This window comes from Panthera leo, chromosome B3 (assembly GCF_018350215.1).
Source record: "Panthera leo isolate Ple1 chromosome B3, P.leo_Ple1_pat1.1, whole genome shotgun sequence".
NCBI lineage: Eukaryota > Metazoa > Chordata > Mammalia > Carnivora > Felidae > Panthera > Panthera leo.
Window position 1 is genome coordinate 10,173,493 of NC_056684.1, and position 25,554 is coordinate 10,199,046.

The window sequence follows — 25,554 nt, forward strand, 5'->3', positions numbered from 1 at the left end:
CCCTCTTTAAGAGATTTACACCTTTCCACAGCTGGTTGTATTTATTATAAGATAATTGAATTCATAGCAAAGTGTTGGCTATTACAAAGCTGACAAGTAAATGCAATTTTTTGGTAATAAATATACAATGAATAAAAAGAATTTCCTATATAACCAACCAACCCACCAGCCAAACAACCATCCAAAAAACCGGCATCATGTTCTCAAGATTAAGGTGTTTTTTTCCCCCACAATTAACCATTGGGGTTAAGAAAAAAAATCTTACAAGGAGAACTTCTTGCAAAGAAAACCCTCACTTTCATGATGTGGGATCCAGATTAAGTATGGATTTAGCTTTGAGTGGGACGCTTTTCCACTTGTCTACAGCTGTGTCCGTTTTTGTGTTTTTCCACTTACTCCTACATCAGAGGATAGTGCCTACCTCGATCTCAAAGCACTTGTGTCAATGACTTCAAATTATTAACTGCTGATTCAAACTTATGGATCCTGGGCTTTACTCTGATTTTAATCTAGATTGAATCAAAGGTATTTGGAACTTATGCGTGTGTAGTTTTTAGTTTTACTTGGAATAAATGGCATTGTCTGGAGAGAGAGGGAGATAGAAAGAGAGACAGAGACAGAGAGAGGAAGGAGAGGGCAACAGAGGATGGCGTTTACCCCCTGGGGTTGCTGGGGGAATTAAATGGAATCACCCATGCTAACCATGCAACTCAGGAGAGGCACACAGTAGGTGCTTGGTCAGTATTCACCTTGCTCCTCCGATCCATCTGCAAAACCGATGTTTTAGCTTCTGACTTGTTTTAACCTTGGCTAGGGCAAGGATATCTCAGCCAATTCTTTCTACTGTCCTTGCAGAACATCTCCTTCGGCAATGAGACCTTCCAAGACTTGAAGGATTTTTTTTTGCCACTACAGTTATATGCACACTCCTTGAGACCTTGTAAATAAAAGATGTTTGGTAACTATCACCTTATTAATTATCAGAATAAAAATGTTGTGGTTATTTATTTATATTGACCTACCTGTATTTATGTTTATATTTGCCCCCATCATGGAAAACTTCAGCAAACTTAAAAAAGATCATAAGGCTGTTAATCCACATATTTGAAAATGTGATCCCCAGACCATGGAAAAAACAACAGGAATGAATGAGGGCAATTTCTAAGTAGACTGGTGTATTTACTGGGAATGGAGGAGAAGTTTCAGGGTTGGGCATAGGCTAGATAGATAAGTAGTCCATTCCCTGTAAAAGGATATGAAGCGGGGCGCCTGGGTGGCGCAGTCGGTTAAGCGTCCGACTTCAGCCAGGTCACGATCTCGCGGTCCGTGAGTTCGAGCCCCGCGTCAGGCTCTGGGGCTGATGGCTCGGAGCCTGGAGCCTGCTTCCGATTCTGTGTCTCCCTCTCTCTCTGCCCCTCCCCCGTTCATGCTCTGTCTCTCTCTGTCCCAAAAATAAATTAAAAACGTTGAAAAAAAAATTAAAAAAAAAAAAAAAAAAAAAGGATATGAAGCCTTTGATGTGAGTGCCCCAATCAAGGGGAGCCTGGAATGGATCTCTCATGGCATCTTAATGGGCTTTGTTCTGGCTCTATATTGCTGAATACCAAACAAACACACCAAAACCTTCACACCATTTTCTTTGCTAATGAACCTGCAGTCTTGGCAGACATCTGGCCTCTGCTCCACTTGGCATTACCTGGGGCAACTGGAGGGTGGAACTAGAATCATCCGAAGGCTTACACACTTCTGGTGCCAAGGCTGGGAAGACACAAACATCTGGGAGCTGCTTATGTTATATGATCTCTCTGTGCCAACAAGGCAGCCTTCAAAGCAGCTAGATTTCATACTTGCTGGCTCAGGGTGGCCAACATGCATTTCCTGGAAGAGAAAGATAAGCAAAAGCCATATTGTTTTTTTTTCTTCTTAAGTTTTTATTTAAATTTCAGTCGGTTAACATACAATGTAATACTAGCTTCAGGCATACAATATGGTGATTCAACACTTCATACATCCCCTGGTGGCTCCTCAGGACAAGTGCACTCCTTAGTCCCCCGTCACCTATTTCACCCACCTCCCCACCCACCTGCATGCTGGTAACCAGCAGTTTGTTCTCTGTAGTTAAGAATCTATATCTTGGTTTGCTTCTCTCTTCTCTCCCCGCCCCCTCCCCGCCCCTGCTTCCTCATTTGTTTTGTTTCTTAAATTCCACATATGGGTGAAATCATGTGGTATATGTCTTTCTCTGACTGACTCATTTCGCTTAGCATGACTCTCTAGCTCCATCCGTGTCATTGCAAATGATGAAATTTCACTCTTTTTATGGCTGAGTAGTTGTATTCCATTGTATGTATATACCACTGATTCAAAGGGATATATGTACCCCAATGTATATTGCAGCACTATCTCCAAGAGCCTAATTACGGACACAGCCCAAGTGTCCATCGATGGATGAATGGATAAAGGAAATACATAGATACACATATACAAAGCCATATTGTTTTTTGTGACGAAGTCTGAGAAGGCAGGCAGTGTTACTTTCTCTACATTCTATTTGTTGAGGCCATCATAAAGACCTTTCCCATTTCAACAGGGAGGGGAAATAGTCTCTATCTCCTGATTCAGAAGTGACAGGGTTCTGGACAGAGGGGTGCAATGGGACCAGAAATATTGCTTTAGCCATTTTGTGCAGTACAATCAGCGACCGATCTTATTTGGAACTGGTCCTCTGGATGGCCCTTCTTAATGGCATGCATTATTGCCATTTTGCTCTAGATAATTCTTTGCTCTGGGGCTCTGTCCTGGGCATTCAAAGCTATTGAGCAGCACCCCAGGCCCCCACCCCACCAGATGCCAGAAGCACCCAGCTCCCAGTTGTGACCACCAAAAATGTCTCCAGATGGTGCCAGATGTTCCCGGGGTGGAGGGGGAGGGTGGAAATCAGCTCTAGTGGAGAACCACTTCTAGATGAGCATTCTCAGCCCTGGCTGCCCATGACATCATCCAAGGAGCTGTTAAAAAAACAAAACCAAAAACAAGAACAAAAAAAATAGGCCCTGCTCTAGAATAATTAAGTCAGAGTTTCTCTGGGTGTGGTGTGGGCATAGGCATTTGTTCACGGCTCCCTTGTGATTCTGTGGTGTAGCCGGGTTCGAGAACTAGGTATTCTACAGAGACCCAGTAAGAGCTGCTGAGATGTCAGGGGTTTTGCTTACTATGCTGTGTAGGAACTGTCCCCCAAAGGCTTCCTTCTCATGTTGGTGATGATGGCTGGACATTTGCACACACCTTGACCAGCATGAAAAAAATGGGGTTGTGTCCAAAAATCAGATTTACTTTTGCACAGCGCTTTACAGATTTTCAGTGGTTTTCATGGATACTCTGAATTTTAAATGACCCTGTGAGATGGTCAGAGTGATAATCCCTGGTTTGCACGATGAGGGAGATGTTGTCAGAGACCTTAAGTGATTGCATGCTGGCCTGCCGTTCAGTTCCTAATGTTGTTCTCTTGTCCCGTGTCGACACTCACTGCCACCGGTGCTCACCGTGGGCTACTTCATAGTGATGAGGCTGGGAGGTTATTTTCTCATGGACAGATTTATTCATAGAAACCCAAAGGAGAATCGTGATTTCCCAGTGCCTGCTACAACCTCTGTTACCTTCCTTCTCATTTAAAAGTCAATTACAGTAATTCCGCTATCACCACCAAGGGCTATAATTTGATAAGCTCTTCCCTTGCAACCATTCTGTATTAGGCATTTTTTTATTTGACCTTCCTCAATATTGTAACAGCCTGCAAGGGAAGCTTTATTTTCTCCCATTTTACAGATGGGAAAAGTTAGGCTCACAGAGGTTAAAGTAACTTGTCAAAAGTAGTTAGAGATACATCTAGGATTTGAAACCAATTATGTGTGACTTCAAAGGCTTAACTTCAAAGGTTTCTCCTCTCACTTGGCTGCCGCATCCATGAAAGTTGTTTCTAGGTGCCCATTAACCCTTTTTTTTTAAGTTTATTTATTTATTTTGAGAGAGACAGAGTGAGTGGGGGAAGGGGAGAGAGAGAGGGAGAGAGAGAGAGAGAGAGAGAGAGAGAGAGAGAATCCTGAGCAAGCTCCACACTTTCAGTGTAGAGCCTGGCGTGGGCCCAAACCCACGAAACCTGACCTGAGCTGGTCAGAGATCATGAGATCATGACCTGAGCTGAAATCGAGAGTCAGACGCTTAACCGACTGAGCCACCCAGGCGCCCCTAGGTGCCCATTAACCTTAAGCAACCTTTTATGTGAAACGTATCACTCCAATAAGAGGCAGTTGCAAGGCAACTGGGCCCCCACTGGAGTGCAGGGTAGGGTGCAGCCCATCTCTGTAGGTGAGAGAAGGATGTAGTCCATGTCCCAGGCAGCTAGACCAGAAAGGCAGGGTGATGATTTTACTGGGATCCACAGCAGTTCCGGAGGCAGAGACTGTCGGCCGAGAATAGGCTGTCCAGAGATTGAAGAGCAATACCGCCCTCCTCCTGTATCGGGCCATGTAAGGGGTCCCAAGGAATGATCCATCACCCTGTATGGACCAGAGCAGCAGAAGCTAAAAGGACTCCCCATATCCCCACGGCCAAGAATCATGTCAGAGGTGGAGCTCATAACTGCTCAGCTAAAATGGTCCTTGGTAGGCCAGTGGATGTAAAAATCCCTCTTTATAAGTCTTGTGCAGCCAAGCCCAGCTGAACTGATTTTCACTTTGCAAAAGATCAGTTTTGTTTCCAGAAAAAGTCTCAGATAGTAGCAGGGCAGGGAGGAGGGAAGGGAGGGTCAGATAGATAGTCCTGGGAATGTAACAGCCGTTGACATGCCCCATGGGGCCCACTGAACAGACTGAATGTGAACACCTTCCCCTCCAATGGGGGCCAGCTGGGGCTGCTCACATGTGCAGAGTGAGCATTTTTTGTTTCACTGCTGGAATTTTTGCTGACTCAGAGATGGGCATCAATCTCTGCTATGGATGTGCAGGAAGTGACCCAGTGAAGTTTCATCCTTTCCTTGGCCTCTCTGCCTCACCTCTCTTGGGCCCCCGAAAGGGAAGTGTTGTCCTTGAAAGGAGATGTGATAACAAATTATAAGGCGTGAGCCATTAATTACAACAGTATACAGTCATCTAATACTAGAGGTGAAAGGGATGAAGGATGGCTCCTAGCATGCCCTTGGTTTCCAATTGGAGGAAACCAAGCCCCAAGAGGAAGTGAGTTGGTCGAGGTCATATACTCTGAGATTGGGACATAGGACCCCTGCCTACTGGCACAGAGCTCTTGCCTCTACACCAAGTAATCTTGCCTTTTGGTCTTAAGGAAGACTATACAAATCAATCAGATGATCTTTTCTCTGTATGACTTCTTTTTTAGGAGGCAGTATGTGTTTAGGATACACTCAGTTGCCGATAGCAATGACTTTGAATCATAGAGATGTTTATTGTTTACTTATCAAGAATTCCCTGACTAGGTGGTCCCGGGATGGGTTAGTGCTCCACTGATGTCAGGGCGTAAGGTCGGGCATCTCTGTCATTCTCCTTCCCTTTTCCTCATGGTCACAAGGTGATCACTGTAGCTCTAAGCTCTGTATCCTCCCGTAATGGCTTTCCCAGCAGCAAGTAAGAAGGATGGTGGCAAGGAAGTGCTTCTTCTGCTCTTATTAGGCGCAAAAATATTGCCCAGAAACCTCTGATAACTCCTTGAATAAATCCCTGGCAAGAGGAATTGGATGGAGATGACCATCTTAAGTTAGCTATGATCCACCCTCTAGGGTTGAGTATGTATGTAGAGGGACAATTGCTCTGAGACTATTTTAATACCGAAACAAAAACCAAGGTTTCCTTAATAGGGAAGGAGAAGGAAAAAGTTTTGTGGGGAATGTGGCCAACAGACTCTACCATGTGCGTAAGTGCTTTAAAGGCAGATGGTGCGGTTATACATCGTGGCTACACCATTAACTGCCTCTGTCACTGCAGACAAGTCACTTAACCGCCTTGAACCTTGGCTTCTTTATCTATAAGATTACGATATTATTAGTACTTACCTTACAGAACCACTGTGAGGATTAAATAAGATAATGCAATAAGTAAAGACTTACCACAGTGCCCCATAAGGACCCAATAAATATGAACTTGCTTTGTGTATTCTTTATTTTATTTAATAACTCTAAGGAATCAATTATTTGTTGGCTGACTCATTGCTGAATGACATACAGGTCTTTTTCTCATGGAGCTAACATTTTAGGGGAAGGAGACAATAAATAAGGTGGTTCTGCTTATCTCCACTCCTCCACTGGCAGGAACAAAGGGGGCTCCAGAGCTCACTGAGCTCTTGGTACGCCCTCCGATACTTCTTTCTCTCCCGACACTACCAGCCTTGCCCACAAAATTTGTCTCAAAACCATCAGAACTAATTCTGTTATGCCCTTTTATCACTCTCTGTGTTGGTCACTATGAGGCGGTCCATATCTCCCAAGCCTTTCTTATCACCTGGATTTGCAGCCCCATACAACATTGCCCATCCCTTTCCTCCCCTCTTCTCTCAATGTCATCCACCTTCTTGCTGTAGCTGAAATGCATCCTCCTGGAGTCTTAGATGGCAGCTGTTTTCTCTCTCACACTCCACACCTCTCGTACCATTGCTCTTCCATACTTCTCCCTGAAATTTCCAGACCATTCTCCCTTCCTCCTCCCTACACATCCCATGTTTAATCGGTCATTGGGGTGCATTGCCTCCTGCTTATTCTCATAGTCATCTAGTGATCTCTATTTCATCCCCTCATTCCTGGAGGATCTTAGTCCGAGGTCCACTGTCACACTCCAAAACTATTTCCGTTATAATTCTTGGTAATTTCAGTAAGTGCTTTCCAATATCCCGGTTTGTCATTTGTCGAGACCCTCTCCAGTGACACCCCCCACCTCAAGTACTTACCCTCCCGGTCTTACCCAGGTCTTATCATGACTGGTAACTCCAACCCCTTCACAACCCCTAATGTCAAGCACCCTTTCTTCTGTCTTCAGCTCACTCTGCCTAGTTCTCCCTCCCCACTCCCCCCAGCTGTTCAGCCTCAGGGACACCTTCAGCCATTGGGCTGTCTGTCACCACCCTCTTGTCCTCACCACATTTTTCACTGAGCTTAAACTCTGTGGACCAGAATCATCCCCATTCCCTGTGTACACCATCAACTTCCATGTACATCTTTTACTTTGCTGTGTTACCCAAATCTGGTCACCTCAAACTCATCATCAGCCAGTCCCCAGACCCTGGAACTGAACATGGGCTGATGAGATGCACACAGTGCTGTCCACTGGCCTCACTTTAAATTCATGATCAGCAACCTCGAGGGGCCCTTTGTGCTGCCAGCTGTCATCCTCCATTTCCGTGAACTGCTTACTTTCCCCTGCCCCTTGATGACTCTTCTGTTCCTTATCCATTGCTTCCAATTCCCAGAATCTCCTCCCCATCCTCGCCCTTACTGCAAAGAACTCATTCCTCTTTCGCTGCAGAAACAGAAACCAGAAAAGAAGTCCCACGGCTCTGACCACCATGCCTACCCTGCTAATTGCCTCTGTTTTTACCTTATTCCAGTTGCCGTGGAGGAGCCTTAGTGTGACCTGTCCCTTCTCACACCAGATGCCCATTCCTCCTCACTTCCCCAGGACACTTCTTTCATAATTATCACCTTCTCCTCCTGATCTCTTTTTCTACCTGTATGGAACCCTCCCATCAGCGCACAAACATATAATTTCTCTCATCTTGACCCTACGTGTATCTTTTCTATTCCCTTTTTGGTAAAATTCGCTGAATCCAGTTCCTCATTTCTCATTCTCACTGGAACATCTGGGAGTGAGATTCAGTCCCTGCCATTTCATAAAACTGTGCTTGTCTAGATCACTAGTGGTCCCACTTGGCCAATCCAGTGGCCCAATCTTGGTCCTCAGCTTTCTTGACCTGTCAGCAGAACCTGTAACAGTGTACCCCTTCCTCCTTCTTGATACACATTCTTTATTGGACCTGTAGCTACCACAGTCTTCTAACTTTCCTGCTGCTTGTCCCCTGCTGGTCCTTCCCAGTCTCCATTGCTGGCTTCTTATCATGTTTTTGACCCTTAACCATTGGAACATTTCAGTGTTCAGTCCTGGAATCTCTTCTCTATTGCCCTTCCTTTGGGGATCTCTTTGTCTCTGCTTTAAATGCCATCTATTCGCTTGACCCTACCTTGAAAACATATCCAGAATCCAGCCACTGTCTACCATTTCCACTGCTCCCCACCACCCTGGCCCACCCCATTGGCATCACTCACTTGGAATATATGTAATGGTCTTCTAACTGGCCTAAATGATTCCACCTTTGGAAGGAGAGTCACTGTGACTGGGTGGTCAGGGAAGGGCTCTCAGAGCCTAGGGCTGGAGTATAAGAAGGAGCCACCCATGCAAAGATATGAATAAAGACTATACTAAGTAGGACAAAAAGCAAACAGTGTGAAGATTCTGGGGTGAGAAAGAACACAGATCATCACTACCCAGGGGGTAATGGATGCGTGATAAAAAGGCAAATAGCAACTTAGGACAAATTGTCAAAGGAATAGAAAAATTAAGAGATCTGAACCATGGGAAACATTTTAATAAAGATGTGAATACTCACATTCCTAATATACTACTAAAACCTGCACTGCTCTCTGTCACATGGAGTTCTCAAACAGTGGATGAAAATAATTGCTTTGCCAGTAACGTGTTTTAAAAAGCAAAGAATTTTATTTAGAAATCCAGATTTCTGATGCTTTTTGAAATTGTAGAAATAGCATCTATATTCTACAACACAGCAATTGGCTAAAGTTGGGTATGGCTGCTCCCTTTAGGTGGGCACGTATTTCTGAGTCTCTGCCATTCCTTACAAGGTATGTCTGGGTAGCTTCACTCCTTTCCCTGCCTGGCCCTTGTAGGTGCAACCCTGAGGCCAGGAGGTGAAAAGATTTTATCATTTTGGATATTGAGAAGGATTCATAAGACTCCACTGAGTATGGTCAAATAAGGCTTTTATTTAAAGGCAAAGGCCACGGTGGAGCAATGGAAGATCATATAGGTAAGCATTGGGGATTCAAGAGACATCCAGGCACAGTCTATCCAGGGTCCTTCTTATTCCCATATAGACCTATCTCTAGATTGAACCACCAAGGTCTGTGCAAGAAATTTTCACTCTGGGAGAGCTAAGATAGAAGTTCCCACAGGGACTTTCATGTCCCTTTGGTCTTACGATCAAGCCCTGACCGACCAGTGATACCACCGAAAATCATTAGTAAACAAACTGGCCCCAGGGTTGCCAGGGGAGTTTCAGACTTTAAACAGCACCTCATAAATACCACTGCCCTTATCTTGCCCAGAAGTCAGAGCCAATATCCAGGTGTCTCTAAAGATAAACATAGATCTTTTCCAGTCTGGCTGCAAATCAAGTCTATCCTAATAAAGAAGATAATGTGCTTTGAAGACAAGGTAGCCCACTTTGGTATAGAGACATTGTACCAAAAAGGCAGCTGAGTTCTGGAAGATCATGGGTTTGACTTCTGCCAATAACCAGCTGCATCACCTTCTGGTCCCTTGGGGTGAAGCTCAGCCCCGCTCCCGCCCCACTGGCCATCTGCTTGTTGTAAGACAGCCAAGTACAGCTATCAGCCTCTTTCCACTTACCGGCTTGCCGGAGTTCTTGCCGTGTCTCCTCTCTGGCCCTTGCCCTGATCCACCCCTTCTCCTTTATTTCTACCTCTTTATTTCTGATAGACTGAGTCTTTTGAAAGCACAGGGCAAGGATTTATTTATCTTTATGCCGCTTTTCCGGGTTCACCGACATGCGGAGAACGGGGCTTAGCAAATTTCCTTGTGAAGACTTTGGTTTCCTCTCCTGCTCTTTTATCAACCATTCCCGTCTCAGACTCTGGCTCTTGGCTGTACTGTCCATGACTGGCCTTATTGTGGTTCCTCTGAACGGGTCCACCCTCTAGAAACCACCACAATGGCAGTCCCGACTTTTTCTTTAGTGGAATGGCCGAGGGATCACCCAGTCTCACTGGGTAATGATCACATCTGAGATGCCCACAGTACATACCTCCCTTCACTGGCTTTGGCCCAGGTGACACCCTCTGTCACCTGCCTCACCTCCTCTCACCTGCTGTGGGAGGTGTCCAGAGGGAAGCTTTGCTTTTCTAAGAGATTTCTAGTGTGGTCATATGTGAACAAGGCAATTTCAAGATTCTCACAGTATTCTCAGGAATTTTTTTTTTTTTGAGAGAGAGAGATAGAGAGCAAGCAGAGGAGGGGCAGAGAGAGAGAGAGGGAGAGAGAGAATCCCAAGCAGGCTCTGCACTGCCAGTGCAGAGCCTGACTTGGGGCTCAAACTCCTGAACTGTGAGACCATAACGTGAGCCAGAACCAAGAGTCGGATGCCTACCCAACTGAGCCACCTGGGCGCCCCTGTCAGGAAATACTTTTTGAGGCCTCTTGTGTCCAGTGTGAGAGAAGATTAAGGGAAGTGACAAGTACCACTGCCCCAGGGCTAGTGGACAGAAACCTCACCAGTGACCTGATTCCTTTCTGTTACAGTTGCTCCCACCATGGCTGTGGGCCTGTCTTCTACTCACCAAAGACATGGCCTCGTCTGCTCACAGGTTCATGGCTTGACCCAGAATATTGCATGTGGCTTAAGCTTGATTACACACTGCTGGGAGGGTGAAGTCTCCAGGCTGCCTTGCAGCGTCTTTATTTCCCATAAGTATGGTTGGAGAGAGAACCCTTCCCTGATTTAAGGTGCTACCCTTATGCTATGTTGCTGAAGCAAGGGACTTCTGTCCCTCAGACCCCCCAGTCTGTCTGCAGACTTCCATCTCTGGACGTGTTAGGCACACGCAGAACCTAGAACTTCAGAAGTGGTAATTCTACTCTTCCATAGGGTTGGGGCTTCTCCTGAGCTGAGGGGCCAGACCTGAGGGGGTGTGTTGAATCCTCAGGCAGAGTGACAAAGGCCTTATCCAACCCAGGTGTCCTTGATTGGTACTGGTGTGTCTTTTCTTGTGGGTTTCTCCATACATTGATGAGTCAGTCACTCAACTGTAAGCCCGGATTTCTTCCATCAGATATCAGAAAACTTTATTAGCTATTTTTAAATTGTGGTCAGAGAGGAAAACTCTTAACTTCAGTTTCTTCATCTGTTCATCTTTAATTTTTTTTAATGTTTATTTATGTTTGAGAGAGAGAGATAGAGAGAGAGAGGGGCAGAGAGAGAGGGAGAGAGAGAATCCCAAACAGGCCCCGCACTGTCAGCGCAGAGCCAGATGTGGGGCTTGAACCCAAGAACTGAGCCAAAATCAAGAGTTGGATGCTTAACCGGCTGAGCCACCCAGGTGCCCCCCTTCATCTGTTAAATAAAGATATTAATAATTCCCTCACATGGTTGGAATGACAAACTGAAATTATTACATATGTCACCTGGTGTAGTACTTAGGACACAGTAGGAGCTAAACAGATACTGGTTCCTTTGCCCCTTCCTTTTTCCTCTGCCCATTTATTTCTAAGTATCTTGTGTGACAGTTAGGAAAGAGTCTCAGCTTTCAATAGATTAGGAAAGTGAACCTACCTCCAAAGATTCATTCACTTGAGTTTATTGGACACATAAAGTACTAGAAAAGTCCAACACAGTAATTGCCAGATTGTTTTCCACTTGACAAGTTGTTCAAGCCAAACCTTTTTGGTGCCAAGTACCTGGATCCAAAAGAAAGCATTTACTCATCCCAGAAGTTTCCAAGCATCCAGATGTCATATACACACAGTGCCTGGCTGACTTAACCTAACACATCTGATTTCATGGAGGTGTGCAAACAGATACCCTGATGTCCTTCTGTGACTTAATACCAAAGTGAGACTTCACTAGGGGGTTCCTGCATATGTTAAATCTTTATCAAATTTACCTCCCAGACCCTAGTCTAAGACAATATTGCCCTTCAAGGAGGTATATTTGGTTGAATAATAAAGAAATGGAAAGGAAATCGTTCATTTGGGAGGTGCTCCTTTTGATCCCTGCAAAGTATACGTGTACAGTCCAACAAATAAGTTGTTGTACAGAAAGGGAGCTCAGAAGCCTCCCAGGATAATTAATGCATTTAATTTCTATGTATTCAAGCAAAAAAAAAAAAAAAGAGTTCAAAATGGCTTCTTAGTCCTTGGTTCATTGTACACTTCGCCCTGCTGCCTCGGATGCTCAGAGAGTATATTCTGTTTACATGAAAAGCATCTCTAGAGGTGGCAAGAGTGTGATATGTACCAGCTCTCTGGAAGGAAATTTGGCCACAAACTCATTGATTCTGTTTGACCTCATAGTTTCGTTTCTTGGAATCAATTCTGAGCAAATGACCAGCAACACAGACAGAGACATATGTACAAACATGTTCTTTGTAGGGATATTTATCAAATGGAAAAGTAGGTTATGAGACTTCCAATACAGAACAATCTCAACCATATAAATGCAGTGTGTAGTTGTACGTGTACAAATAGAAATACAAAGACAGAAACATGCTAACAACAGCTTTGGGTGGGCAGCATGATGGAGGGTTTTTGCCTCCACTTTTATACAGTTTTGGGTGTGTGTGTGTGTGTTTGTATTTTGCATATTTTTCTATTGTGATTATGAATTATTTTATTTATTTCTGGAACAAATATTAATGGAGTGCTTCCTATGTGCCAAACTCTGAGCTGGGTGCTAGAGACGTAGAGAATTTCACTCAAACAAAACCAACACAATCCCTTCCTCCAGGAGTTGACAGATGTTGAACAAATACATGTATAAGAGCAAACAGACATATGTGATAGGGAAGAAGGAAGAATATATTGCAGAAATACCAGCAGAGAGGACAGAATTGCATTTGGAACAGGGGCTAGGGAACTATAACCTGTTTTTGTTTTTACATATTTTTAAAAATGTTTTATTTATTTTGAGAGAGAGAGAGAGAGCAAGAGAGCATGAGAAGGGGAGTGGCAGAGACAGAGGGAGAGAGAGAATCCCAAGCAGCCTCTGTACTGTCAGCACAGAGCCCAACACAGGGCTCGAACTCAGGAACCAAGAAATCATGACCTTAGCCAAGATCAAGAGCCCAATGCTCAACCAACTGAGCCACCCAGGTGCCCCTGTTTTTACGTTTTTAAAGGACTGTAAAGAAAAATAGGAAGAAGAAGAAGATGTTAAAGAGCTATAGGACATTTGCAAAGTAAACTATTTTTACAAGAGAAATGTTTTTTTTCTCTGCCCCTTGACAGAAAAAGTTTGCTGAGTCCTACTTGGGAACATCAGGAAGCCTCTCTAAGGAGATGGCAATAAATCTGGGCACTTACCCACGAGTTAGCAAAAAGAAAAAAAAATTCCCAACAAAGTCTTATTAGAGGAAACTCGGAAAATGTTTTAGTTAAAAAAAGCTTTTTTATTGGGAATCTGGCTCCTTCTGCAGGTAAGGAGGGAGGTACATTTAAAGGGCATGCTACTATAAATAAGTTTCTTCTGCCAGTCTATGTCCTTTTACCTCAAATGCCTTTAATATATGGTGGGTTTGACTTTAAAATACCGCCAGCTTATTTTCATGTATCTGATCCCGTGGCTTTCTTAGGTCACAGCCAGTTCCACGCTGCACCACTCCGAACGACAATCGCAACTTGTATTAATTGTGCATTTACTTCTGTGCCAGGCGTCCTGCTAGGTACTCTCCTTCCACTGTGCCATGCAACCCTAACAACTCCACAGGATGAGCACATTATCTGACTTTCACAAAGAAGGAGCAACTATCAGAGAAGCCGAATGGGTCGCCCGTGGTCATGCTGCGGGTAATTCGTGAAGCCAGGGCTAAGAGCTGGCTCATCTCACTTTCAAGACGGGGCTCTTTCTCTTATGGCACCTGTCGGTGCGGGCCCCTCCTTCTTCCATGAAGGCCTAATTCATTTCCTGTGTGGTGTTCTCACTATTAAGAGCCCTTCTCGCTCTACCACATTCCCCTCCTTTTGCCTCCATTCCCCCAACTCTGCAAGTAGCCATCGTGGTTTTTAATTTCCTTAAAACCTCAGTGTATTTGGCGGCAGATTTTCTTAATATGCCACTGAGCTTGTTGAGTGGAACTGAAGGGCGATACTCTCTAGCCTTCTAGCTAGTCCCTTATCTGCTGCGTGCTAAAGTAATTTTTGATAACTCCATTGCATTTCAATTTTCCAAATTTATTGTCTTAATTTCCTCTGCTAAAGACAGATTTTAAATGGGTTTAATAGCACAGCCATTTCAGAGGCATCGTTAATTTTCTATTTCTCTTCTCTGTGGATCAGCCCTTCTTCCGTCCATTTCTTCCCCGTCATAGCCTCCCAAAAAAGTGCAGGGGAGGAAAATCTTCCCTCCGCCCTCCCTGGCTGGAAGCCCTGTGAATTAAAGTGACAAAAGACAGATTAACAAGAGGAAAGCAGCTTATTAGCATGTACAATACACGCGCACACACACAGAAGCACTCCAAAGGGATGGTTAGGACTTCGCCTTAGCATTTTCCCAAAGGACAATACATTTGTAGAGAAGGAACAAGTCCCAGGGGAAGGCAAGAAAGCCTTCCAGGGCTGGCAAATGGTGCAAACTAATGGAAGATAAGGTTGTTGCAGTAAGGTTTGTTATGTTGATGCCTCTTGGTGCTGTCCCTGAGCTGGTAAGAGTCTATGGTGATTACAATCCCAAACCCATTTTTTAGGCAAATGTGAGGGAGGGCACAGAGCTCTCTTTTGGAGTCTGCTGTTTCTCAGCTGTCATCAGCTCAAAATAACCCTTCAACCAAAGTGGCATATTTTGGGGGCAGCATATCTTGACCGCTACCACAGCATTTTGAGAAACGTTTCTTATTCTTTCTAGTTCCTCCTTTTGCCGCGGACAGTGGGTAGCAAAAGCACCAGGCTCGGAGCCAGGAGACCAGAGGTGTGGTGCCAGCAGGTTCTGGGCCAGCAGGGAACTTCCAGAAGAGTCACTGACCTTATCTGGGGCTTGGAGTCCTCATCTACTAAAGCTGAGTTGCTGGAGTCAATATCCAATCTCTGAGATGCATCAATTTGCTGATGTGTCTGGATCGGTCAGGGCGTGGTCAGCAGACAGACATCGTAGTGGTTATTGGAACAGAGAGAATTTAATATAAAGAATTATTAGCTGGGTGAGTGAAATGTGTTTATAAAATGTACCGAGATAGTGAATGCAGGGAGCAGGTACCACCGTGGGACTGGGGGAGTAAAGTAAAGAGATCTGCATTATTGTAACTGCAGAGCTCAGAGAAGGAAACCTGAGGAGCCATAACTCAGATCTCTGGGACCCTGCCTGGCCGGTGTTGGTGTGGGAGGGGAGGAAAGGGCAGGATGTGGCTGGTTCAGCTAATTGCATTCAGTGGCTCCTGTGGAAAGGCATTGCTGCTTCCTGCTGATGGATGCTGGGGTGGAATTTACAGGAGCAGAAACCTCCGGTCCCTTCTTCTTGCTCCAGCCTTTCAGCCTCTCTCTCTAGTGCCCCCTATTGGCAGAGGCCCAGCAGGGACTGTCTGGCAGAGCATAGGTGTTTGTGGACAAAGTAGGAGCTGGAAGGGTGGCTTTGGGGCTGAGTGACAATAGCTTAATAAGTGGCACAATGCTCATCGCTGAGATTTCACACTGCTAGTCTAAAAGCTACTTTTGACCACTGGCCAAAGTCTGGTCCGTAGACATGTTTTGTGTGGCATTCACAATAGTTTACTTAAACATTTGTGTCTGGGCTTATTTAAAAAGATTTTTTTAATGTTTACTTATTTATTTTGAGAGAGAGAGAGAGAGAGAGAGAGAGAGAATGAGCAGGGGAGGGGCAGAGCAGGTGAGGGGCAGAGAAACAAGGAGAGAGAATCCCAAGGAGGCTCTTCACTGTCAGCACAAAGCCCGATGTGGAGCTTGAACTCACGAACCGTGAGATCATGACCTGAGCTGAAATCAAGAGTCGGACACTTAACCGATTGAGCCACCCAGGCGCCCCTATCTGGGTTTATTTTTTAAATCTGAATATGTTCTTCCTGGGAAATCCATACACTTTCATTATTCATGATTTATATTTAAAAAAAAAAATGAATAGGAAGGCAGTTTGGAAACCAGTGATCAGTTTACACATATGGTGGTAGGGCCCTTAGAGGGTGTGAGAATATTCTCCCAAATCTCACAACCAGTGAATGAGATTTTGTGGTTCTAAGGCCAGGATTCTCCTCACTGCCCGTCAGTGTGCTCCCAGGAGGATGGGTGAGCTCTGGTCTCCCACTCCTCAAAGTGTGGTCCTCGGATCAGCAACACTAGTCTTGTCAGAAATGCAGAATGTCAGGCCCTGCCCCAGACTTACTGAATCATACCTGATTTTTTTTAATTAAAAAAATTGTTTTAATGTTTATTTTTGAGAGAGAGAGAGGGAAAGACAGAGACAGAGAGAGACAGAGACAGAGTGTGAGCTGGGGAGGGGCAGAGATAGAGGGAGACACAGAATCCAAAGCAGGCTCCAGGCTCTGAGCTGTCAGCACAGAGCCCTATGCAGGGCTTGAACCCACGAACTGTGAGATCATGACCTGAGCTGAGGTCAGATGCTTAACTCACTGAGCTGCCCAGGTGCCCCTGAGTCAGTATTTGATTTTACTGCGATCCCGTCATGCTTTCCGTGTGCACAGTAGCATCTGAGACATGCCGAAGATAGCTTTATAGAACAAAGAGAAGCAAACATTAATTGGATGTTACTGTTTTCCTTTGGGGTAGGGCCAGAGTATGAAGTGTACAGGTGGGTTCTCAGCAAGTCTCCTGACAATTATTCTGATTTCCCTCCTCCTTTCCTCCCAATTTATAGGCCCCCACACACGATGCAAACAGCTACATGCACACATATAACCACATGTGCATGCATGCCTACATGATATGCATTCTCTCTTCCTCTCTCTCTCTCTCTCTCTCTCTCTCTCACACACACACACACACACACACACACACACACACACACACTCACTCATGAGCCATTATCATGTGGCCTCTGTTCTCCCCCGCCCGGCCCGAATCCCTCACCTCGTTCCCCGCTGTACACTGTGCTCTACTCACACTGATCTACTTGGACACAGTTGCCCGAACATATCAGGTGCCCCCTTCGCCTCCTCAGTCTTGTGCGCATGCTGCCTGCCACTGCCTGTGATTCACACGCCCAATGACCAAGATGGAAACCTGGCCATCAGCTCAACGTCTGGCTCTTAGAAGCCTTCCCACGTTGAGTAAGGTGTATTCAGGCTGCGCTCATTCTCTGTGTTTGTATGATACCCAACACACACCTTTCATGGAACATCCTTTCTCACTAGGAGATAATCGTATGATTTATGGTTTATCTCCTTGAAAGGAAGGAACCTTGCCCCACTTAGCAAGCAGTTCTGAGGAGGAGCAAACAAGGAAGGAAGAAACTAATACAGAGCTAGTAAGTCTGACCGATGCTTATCTGTAAAGAACAATAAAGCGTAGTGGTTAAACATCGACTCTGAGGTTGGGATTCCCAGATCAAAATCTTGGTACTTCTGCTAGTTGTCTGACCTTCCGGAACTACTTTAGCTCTCTGCAAATCAGTTTTCTTCCCTATAAAACAGTAATGGTATCTGTGGGGTTGTTGTGAACCCCACAACAACTACGCCAGTAGTTAAAAGGGGATCAGCTACGCCAGTAAAATGCTTTGCATGAAGCCTGGCTGGTGGTGAGCGCTCACTCTTGCGTTTGCCAGCTGGGTACTATGATGTGATACGTTAGGCTCTTATGATCTATTGCTGTATAACCTGTGGGCTTAAAGCACCCATAGCATTTCCTTTGCAATTTGGGCAGGACTCTCCTCCTCCCTCCCTCCCTTCCTTCCTTACAACATCTGCTCTTTATTCCAAAACATTTATTGACCAGGTATCATGAGAGAACCACAAGGCATTTGTTGGCTGAATGAGATATTGGAAATTCTTGACAAGAAGTTGTGCTGAGGCCAACGCAGTTTGGAAGCTGAACAGACCTAACTTGGAAAAAGATGTTCCCTCTCTGCTCTTATCTGGAAGTCCTAAATTACCAAGTACAAGGGCTTGTGTAAAACTCCATTCTAAGTTGGGTCAGTGGTGATAGCCCAGCAGTCTACCTGGAAGGTGGGGAGAAGGGTGGGGCATCTCAGGTGTGGGGCTCCTGAACGTGGCAATTATGTTAGGTGGGTTACCTAAGTCAGAGGAAGCAGAACCCAGTTCTTTCCTGGTGAGAACCTGGTTGGGCATGGATGGAGTTTGGGTCTTTTCCAATTGGTTAAGGTACTGGATGCTAATTGGAAATTAGCGTGGGGGCCAGGATCTCAGGACCAGGCACAAGGAAGTTATGTGGACTGGAAAGACCAGGTGAAAGTATCAGGGAGGCTGCAGGCTGACCCTCACTTGGGCTTGTGTGGTGGGATTCTGGGGTCATAGCCACAGAAGATGGTTTTAAGATACCCTCATGGTGAGTAAGGCAGTTCTGTTGGACATAGCTCACAATGGCTAAGAACTGAGCAAGATTAAGTCTACAGGGAACCAGATGATGGCAATCCTTAGCTGCTCGGGTCTGGGGAACAGATACACTCATAGTCTAGCAGAGCATACTGACGGACACATCATTTCCATACGGCATGACATATACTGTGAGTTGGGTTTGCAGTCTTGACTCATTTTCTGAAACACACGTGTGGGTGACTTAATATTAGTGGGAAATTGCTCGCTACATTTTCTGGGCTTTGGGCTGGGGACTGGTGAAATAGGGAGGAGGAGTTATCCTCATTCTGTTACTCGTCTGTGGATCCTCCGAGTGTACAGAGAAATGGCAGATTTAGGAACACAGGCTTGGCAACTTACCCTAGACATCCCCATGGTTGATTTCCTTTAGGTCTTTGCCTAAATGTCCTGTCTCAATGAGAGCTTCCTGAACCATCTTATTTAAAATCTCCACCTCCCACCCTGGCTCTCCTGGTTCCCTTCCTTCCCATTATTTTTCTCTATGACTCTTATCAGCCATCTACCAACTGTATATTTTACTCATTTATTATTTCTTTTCCCCAATTGGAACGTAAGCTCTACGAAGGCCAAGATTTTCAGGTGTTTGTACCTCACTGTATGCCCAGTAACTAAAAGAATGCTTACCTAATAATAGGCATTTAATATATACTGTAGACTCATAGGCATATTTCACGAAGTAACAGCATATACAGAAACGTAAAAGGAAATAGCATCTTCCATGGCTTTGAGGTGTGTAAAGGCTGAAAGTGACAATACAGGTGAGTGAAAATAATCTTAATGAACACCATTGACAACACCAAAGCTATCATTTCTTTTCATCTCATGGAATAAAATGATAAAAGAAAGAACTCTGTCATGGGGAAGATAAGACAGAGCGTAGTTAAATCTCTCCTTTTGGGGACCAGCCTTCAAGTTAATCAGCTAATTGAAGCTCTTTGCTTTCTGTCGGCCCTTCCTGGCACACACCTGCAGAAATAAAGCATCTGCAGATCCAGAAGCTTCCTTTCTGTGAAAGACAGTTTGTGTTCACCATTTGGTTTCCAGTCAAGGCCGGGTGAAAGGATACTTATGTAATCTCTATTCCATATTTTGACTTTGTGAAGGATGGTCTGCAAAGTTTCCTTCACAGGTGTGGTAAATCACATCAGGACTTAGCACAGGCATTGATAATTAGTAAGCCCTCAATATTTAGTAGGAAGACATTATCCACATGCTTCTGGGGATGTGCCATGACCATGAAGATGCTGACTTTCATTGCAATACCATAAACATGTCAATAGCAATATATTTATAGGATATCTTAAATTAACCGATCTTATTATTAGAAGGGAAGTAAAGTTACATGTGTTAAAGAAAGGATGCTCATTGCTGGGCTCTTATTATCCTAAGAAATCTGAACATTGGTTGTAGCTTGGTGATGGTTTTTTTTGGGGGGAATAATAACATAGCCAGTCTTATGGCTAGTTGGCATTTTTCACTCACACCCTTTTCTTCCTTCCCATGTTCCTTATACCCTTTTGGTCACACTTTCCCCTTGAAATTCTCTCTTTAAACATAACCCTGCAGGTAAGGATTTTTATCACACAGTCCTTCCTTCCTTCCTTCCTTTCTCTTTCTTTTTCTTTTTTTCTTTCTTTCTTTCTCTTTCTTTCTTTCTTTCTTTCTTGCTTGCTTAAAAATAAAATGACAGCACTACCTTCTGCGGATTATGCCTCTAAAAGAGTCATCTTCAAGAAGGGTACATCAGACCCAGCTATGGTTGATCTATTTTAGTATGTGCAAATATGTGGCAACCTGTGAGGCTAGTTTTTCAAATGGCATTCCTAAGAATTTGAATTCATACAGCACTTCTAATTTGCCATGAACATCTGTTATAGTCCACCTTTTATGTCTGTGACGCAGACTCTCTAGAACACATAAAAAGGGGCACTGGATTTTCTAGAACATTGCATGGTTTCTAATGTCTTGTCTTTTCTCTCCACCCTGTCTTCTCTTTCCCCCCACCTTGCAGGGGTGATAGTCTACCTAGGAATGATGGCGGGGGCCTTCGTGCTGGGGGGCCTGGCCGATAAGCTGGGGAGGAAGAGAGTCCTCAGCATGTCTCTGGCCCTCAACGCCTCCTTCGCCTCTCTCTCCTCCTTCGTGCAGGGATATGGAGCCTTCCTCTTCTGCCGACTCCTCTCAGGCATAGGGTACGCAAACGCAGGGCTTTGCTGGACCCTCATAGACCAGTGTTCCATCCATCCTGGCACTATAGCTCCGAGTGGTACTTCTGGAAAACCTTAGACTGGGTTTTGTGTTTGACTTCCAAGATAGTACATTAAAGCTGAACCTTAGAAAGGGGTTAGGTTGTAAAGTCAGTATATAAGGTCAAAATAACCTGATACTGGCCTCACTTTAGCCAGTCTTTCAAATTCACTGGGTTACTTTACCACAGAACTTACGGGTGGGGTGTAAGGTGACTAGGTTTCTGCTAAGCCCATTTTTAGTGTATGACTTGATTCTTTCTTTTTGGCGTTTTCTTTTTGCAGGATTGGGGGTGCTCTGCCCATTGTTTTTGCCTATTTTTCTGAATTCTTGTCTCGGGAGAAGCGAGGAGAACACCTCAGTTGGCTGGGCATCTTCTGGATGACGGGGGGCATTTATGCATCTGCCATGGCCTGGAGCATCATTCCACACTATGGTGAGTGCACTGCCTTCAAAAAGCCCAGGGATCCTTGTCACTATGGCACCTGCATCCAACAACATTTGCCGTCCTCAACCTTATTCCACAAGCTCACACACAGTTTCTGTGTGTGACCTTGATCTCTCTATAGAACTTCCAACGCTGGAAGACACATCACTAATTTCAGTACACACAGCTTTCTGGATAGAATACAATCTGTCCTTCCTGCCTCCCTCCCTCTCTCCTTCCTTCTTTTCTTCGTTCTATTTGAAAGAATTTCAACCTTTATCTCCCCAGCCCCCCTCCCCCTAGCAAGTTAGGCTTTGATAACCCCATTCTATAGATTCCATAACAAAAGCAAGAGAAGTTGGTGACTTAGCCAAGGTCACGTCCTGGCATGACCTTGAATCCTGGTGCTCTGCCTGCCCCCTGCTCCCATGCGGTACTCTTGTATACTCTCCATTCTAGTGCCTGCCGTCACTCTTGTTTGGCTGCAGAAGTGGGGCAGCCCTTACAGACAAGGTCTTCGATTCAGCTGGGACAATTTTATTATCCTGGATAATTGCAAAAACCAGATTCTCTGGACAGAGACCTGGCAGTGTTTACTTTCACAATTGGTTTTGTTAAGAGTAAAGTAGGAAGAACGCAGCAGTTTTGATTTCGATTATGTCTTTTAAGCATCCTGGGCAATAAATACCATCAGCGTCCTTAAAATTGTTTTCGGTAAACCCCTGATGATGGGTGAGACTGTGCCATCATTTAGAATCCTGCAGAACTATATGGGTAGCAGAGAACTGCCCGAAACTAACCAACACTTCCCTAGCCATTCACCTCCTTGGTGTCCTTGTTTGAAATCTCATCCTCTTTGTGTGTTCTGAGGTGATGGAAGCTCTTGTATATCTTTTTAAGAAGTTCCGGTATAGACACTGCCTACCCTATTAGTTAAGGTGATGCTGGATTCATTACCCTGGTCATCTGATAAATCCTAAAATCTCATTGTTTTAACATAACAGAAGTTTCTCCCTCTTGTAAACTAGGGCTGATATTCCTGATGTGCAGGTGGCTTTGTTCCATCAGCAATATTGGGGCTCAGACTCTTTCCAGCGTGTGATTGCACGTCTGTAACACGTGGCTTAAAGTCTGCTTGGGGAAAGAGTATGGGCGATTGTACGTGCGTGGTTTTGAAGGGCCAACAGCCCTCTCTGCTTCCATCCCATTGGCCCCAAATCTGTAACGTGATCACCAATACTGCAAAGGACACTTGGCGATGCAATCTCGCCGTGTGCCCGGCAAGTGGAGGAAGCGGGTTTGTGAACGTGGAATCTTTGCCACATCTCGTCTTTGAGAACCCACTGGATTTTCGTATAAGAAATAGAAACAGGAATAATGAAATCAAGGGATGAAGGGTTTTCCAGAGAATTCTGTCACCAGAAGCAGTTCTCCATCATTTTAGATACAAAATCATATTACTCCTAATATCATTTCTGCACTCTGCCTTTCACGCAAACACATACTTTAATGACCCGTATGCTATAGTGTTGGTTACATGGGTCAGAGGAATTGCTTCCCCTCCCCGCCAATTCTTGCTATAGTATCATTAGCACTGTTAACTCATCCCCATGTGTGAGCTCTAAGAAACTATTTCCACATTTAAATTAGGTAAACAATCTTTTTTTTTTTTTTTTTTTTTTTTTTTTTTTTATATGGAGGGAAGGCATGTAGGGACAAATAAAACCTGCATAAGAGCTGAGCCAAAGTAGTGATGCTGTGTGGTTGCGGCCAAGTCACTTCATCTCGTCCAGCCGTGGTTCCTTCACCTAGAAGGCGGAGAGGGAAGGAAGTAAGAGCCATAGAGATCCGTGCCTCTCATTCAGTAATAACTAGGATGCAAAGGGCAGTGCTGAGAATATGTTTAAAATGCTTCTCGTCCTCGAGACGAGAAGCTTCCATCCCAGCAGCACCAACAAGGTCACCCTCCCATTCGCACACTGCTTGTTCCACCAAGGAAGTTCCCCCCGCGCACCTGACCAGGGAGCTTCTGATTGGTTCAGCTTAGGTCATGAGCCCACCTCAGCCAATCACGACACCCCAGAGATGCTGGGTCCTGATTGGTTTCCGGATACTTTTCCCTCCTCTCCAGCATGGGGGGCGGAGTCAGTGCCCCCCAGACCCGGTGTCTGCATTATTATGACCGAGCCCACAGCTTGTGGGGTGTTGTGAGAGGGGCTACCCACAATGGTCCCTGCACGGTGCATCGCTTTTTCACTTTGCTTTACGTGTACAAGCACACACTGATGTCTGGGGGTCTGGTTGCTAAGGAAGCAATACTAGGATTCGAGTTGGGAGCGTGTTGACCAAGTCTGAATGGGATGCCCATGGCGGAGGGGCCACATAGCTGCTGGCTGGCCGCTGCTGGCTGACATCAGGGCTCCTGGTGAAATATTTTACCCCAAACGGACAGGATGTGTTTCCTGTTCGCAGGCTTGTATGAAATCTGTGACTTTTATAGTCCCTTTTTAACATACAAGCCTCTGGGATGATTATGCTTCATTGAAACAAGCATTAACTGGGGCGGGGAGCCCACGCTAGGAACATGGGAGACTAGAATGACCTTATCACAGGAGTGATTATTTACCTTAAGCCTCATTTTACCGGGACCAGATGTCCTGTCCACAGTGAACCAGACATTTGATGATGTTTCTCAATGTGCCTAAGACATTAATCCTCTCACACCCCTCCCCTGAGCAGGGACACACGCCAGGGGAACTAAAGAAAGGAGACTCATGTTTGTGTTCGGCTTGTGCAACCCACTTAATTGCTTTTGCAGGAATGAAGTGATGGGAGGTCTTGGCACCAGGAACTCGGGCGACTGAGTCATTGAGAAAGAAGATTACAAAACTCAGAATGTTTTCCTGGGAATTCATGGGCACAGTCCAGAAAAAAAAAATATGAATATATTATGGAAGATGAATTCCCATTGTAGTCAGCACCACCAGCTGTTTGTGAAATCATGACGGAGGGCAAGCTAAAAGATCAGTAACCAGAACAATCCCTGTCTCCAAATTAATAGTTGCTACATATATTTGGAAGCAGTTCACTGTTTAAGTTTATTTAATTTAAGGTCCCAAAGATCTGCCTAATGAACGTGATAAATGCAGGTTAGTAAAGCCACCATAAAAACCATAGAGGCATAAAGGAATAATGGATTTTAGATAATTTACACATATTTTCATAAAGAAAAAAGTTTGTCTTGGGCAGAATGCTTTAGAAACACACCTGCTTCTGCTCTCCTTCCCTCATTGTCCACCTGAGTTTCACTGCTGTGTAGTTTTGATCAACTTGACTTCTAATGACTCCAGACTGGCTTTTGGACATGAGCTGCAAATGTGTAAATATGACTATGGTTTTATCTTCCCCTTTCTAGTGTTGCTCTCAGGAGGAAGGAAAGGCTTTTTAATTAAAATTAAAGCACACAAACCCCAGGGACAGCATGCTGTGCAAAACAGAGATTTGGTTCCCGTTGAGAAAGTTGGATGAAGTGTGTATTGTGTGACCAAATGTGTCACGGTGGTTTCAGTCCCTCTTTCCCCCCCAACCTGGGATTCCGTCTGGCTCGTCCTTTAATTGCTCCAAGTAGGAAGAATCCGCAGAAACAGCAGTGCAAGTAGACCGAGTTGAAGCACAATGAGAGGAATAGAGCATTCAAGACATTCACTGCCCACCACGGAGTTGGCCATATGGTGTATTCTGAAGTGTAAACATACCTCATTTTATTGCACTGCATTTTACTGTGCTTCACAGATAGTAAATGGAGTAGATACTTTGTGTCCCAGCAATGATTACCCTCTGAACTTGAGAAATCAATATATTCGTTTATACAGTTCTGTCTTAAAAATATGCTGTTGGAGTGTCTTCAAAGCTGCTCTGAGTGGCATGAGAAAACCAATCTATTTTATAACGTTGGATTTTTTAAAAAAAATTTTTAATGTTTATTTTTGAGAGAGAGACAGAGCATCAGGTGGGGGGCAGGGGGGGACTGCGGGGAGAGAAACTGAATCCAAAGCAGGCTCCAGGCTCCAAGCTGTCAGCACAGAGCCCGACACAGGGCTCAAACCCACAGGCAGCAAGATCATGACATGAGACGAAGTCGGATGCCTAACTGACTGAACCACCCAGGTGCCCCTAACCTTGGATTTTTTTTTTTTTAAAGCAATTCTTTTGCTGATCTTTGCTGATATTCACCTATTTCAGTCAACAACTTCGGCACTAAGTATCATGTAGCTATTTCCAA

The 25,554-nt window shown here is 44.8% G+C and overlaps 1 protein-coding gene across 5 annotated transcripts in view; it reads left to right on the plus strand.

Annotated features, from left to right (window-relative positions):
• SV2B (synaptic vesicle glycoprotein 2B) overlaps positions 1 to 25,554 on the plus strand; it is a 215,436-nt gene that overhangs the window by 145,232 nt on the left and 44,650 nt on the right. For all 5 annotated transcript variants that reach the window (XR_006203348.1, XR_006203347.1, XR_006203349.1 and 2 more), the window contains exons 3-4: positions 20,610 to 20,790; positions 21,130 to 21,281. Coding sequence is in view for 1 of the 5 variants with exons in the window: in XM_042941075.1 (XP_042797009.1) it covers positions 20,610 to 20,790; positions 21,130 to 21,281 (333 nt within the window). In the remaining 4 variants the exon portion in view is untranslated. The remainder of the gene's footprint in view (positions 1 to 20,609; positions 20,791 to 21,129; positions 21,282 to 25,554) is intronic.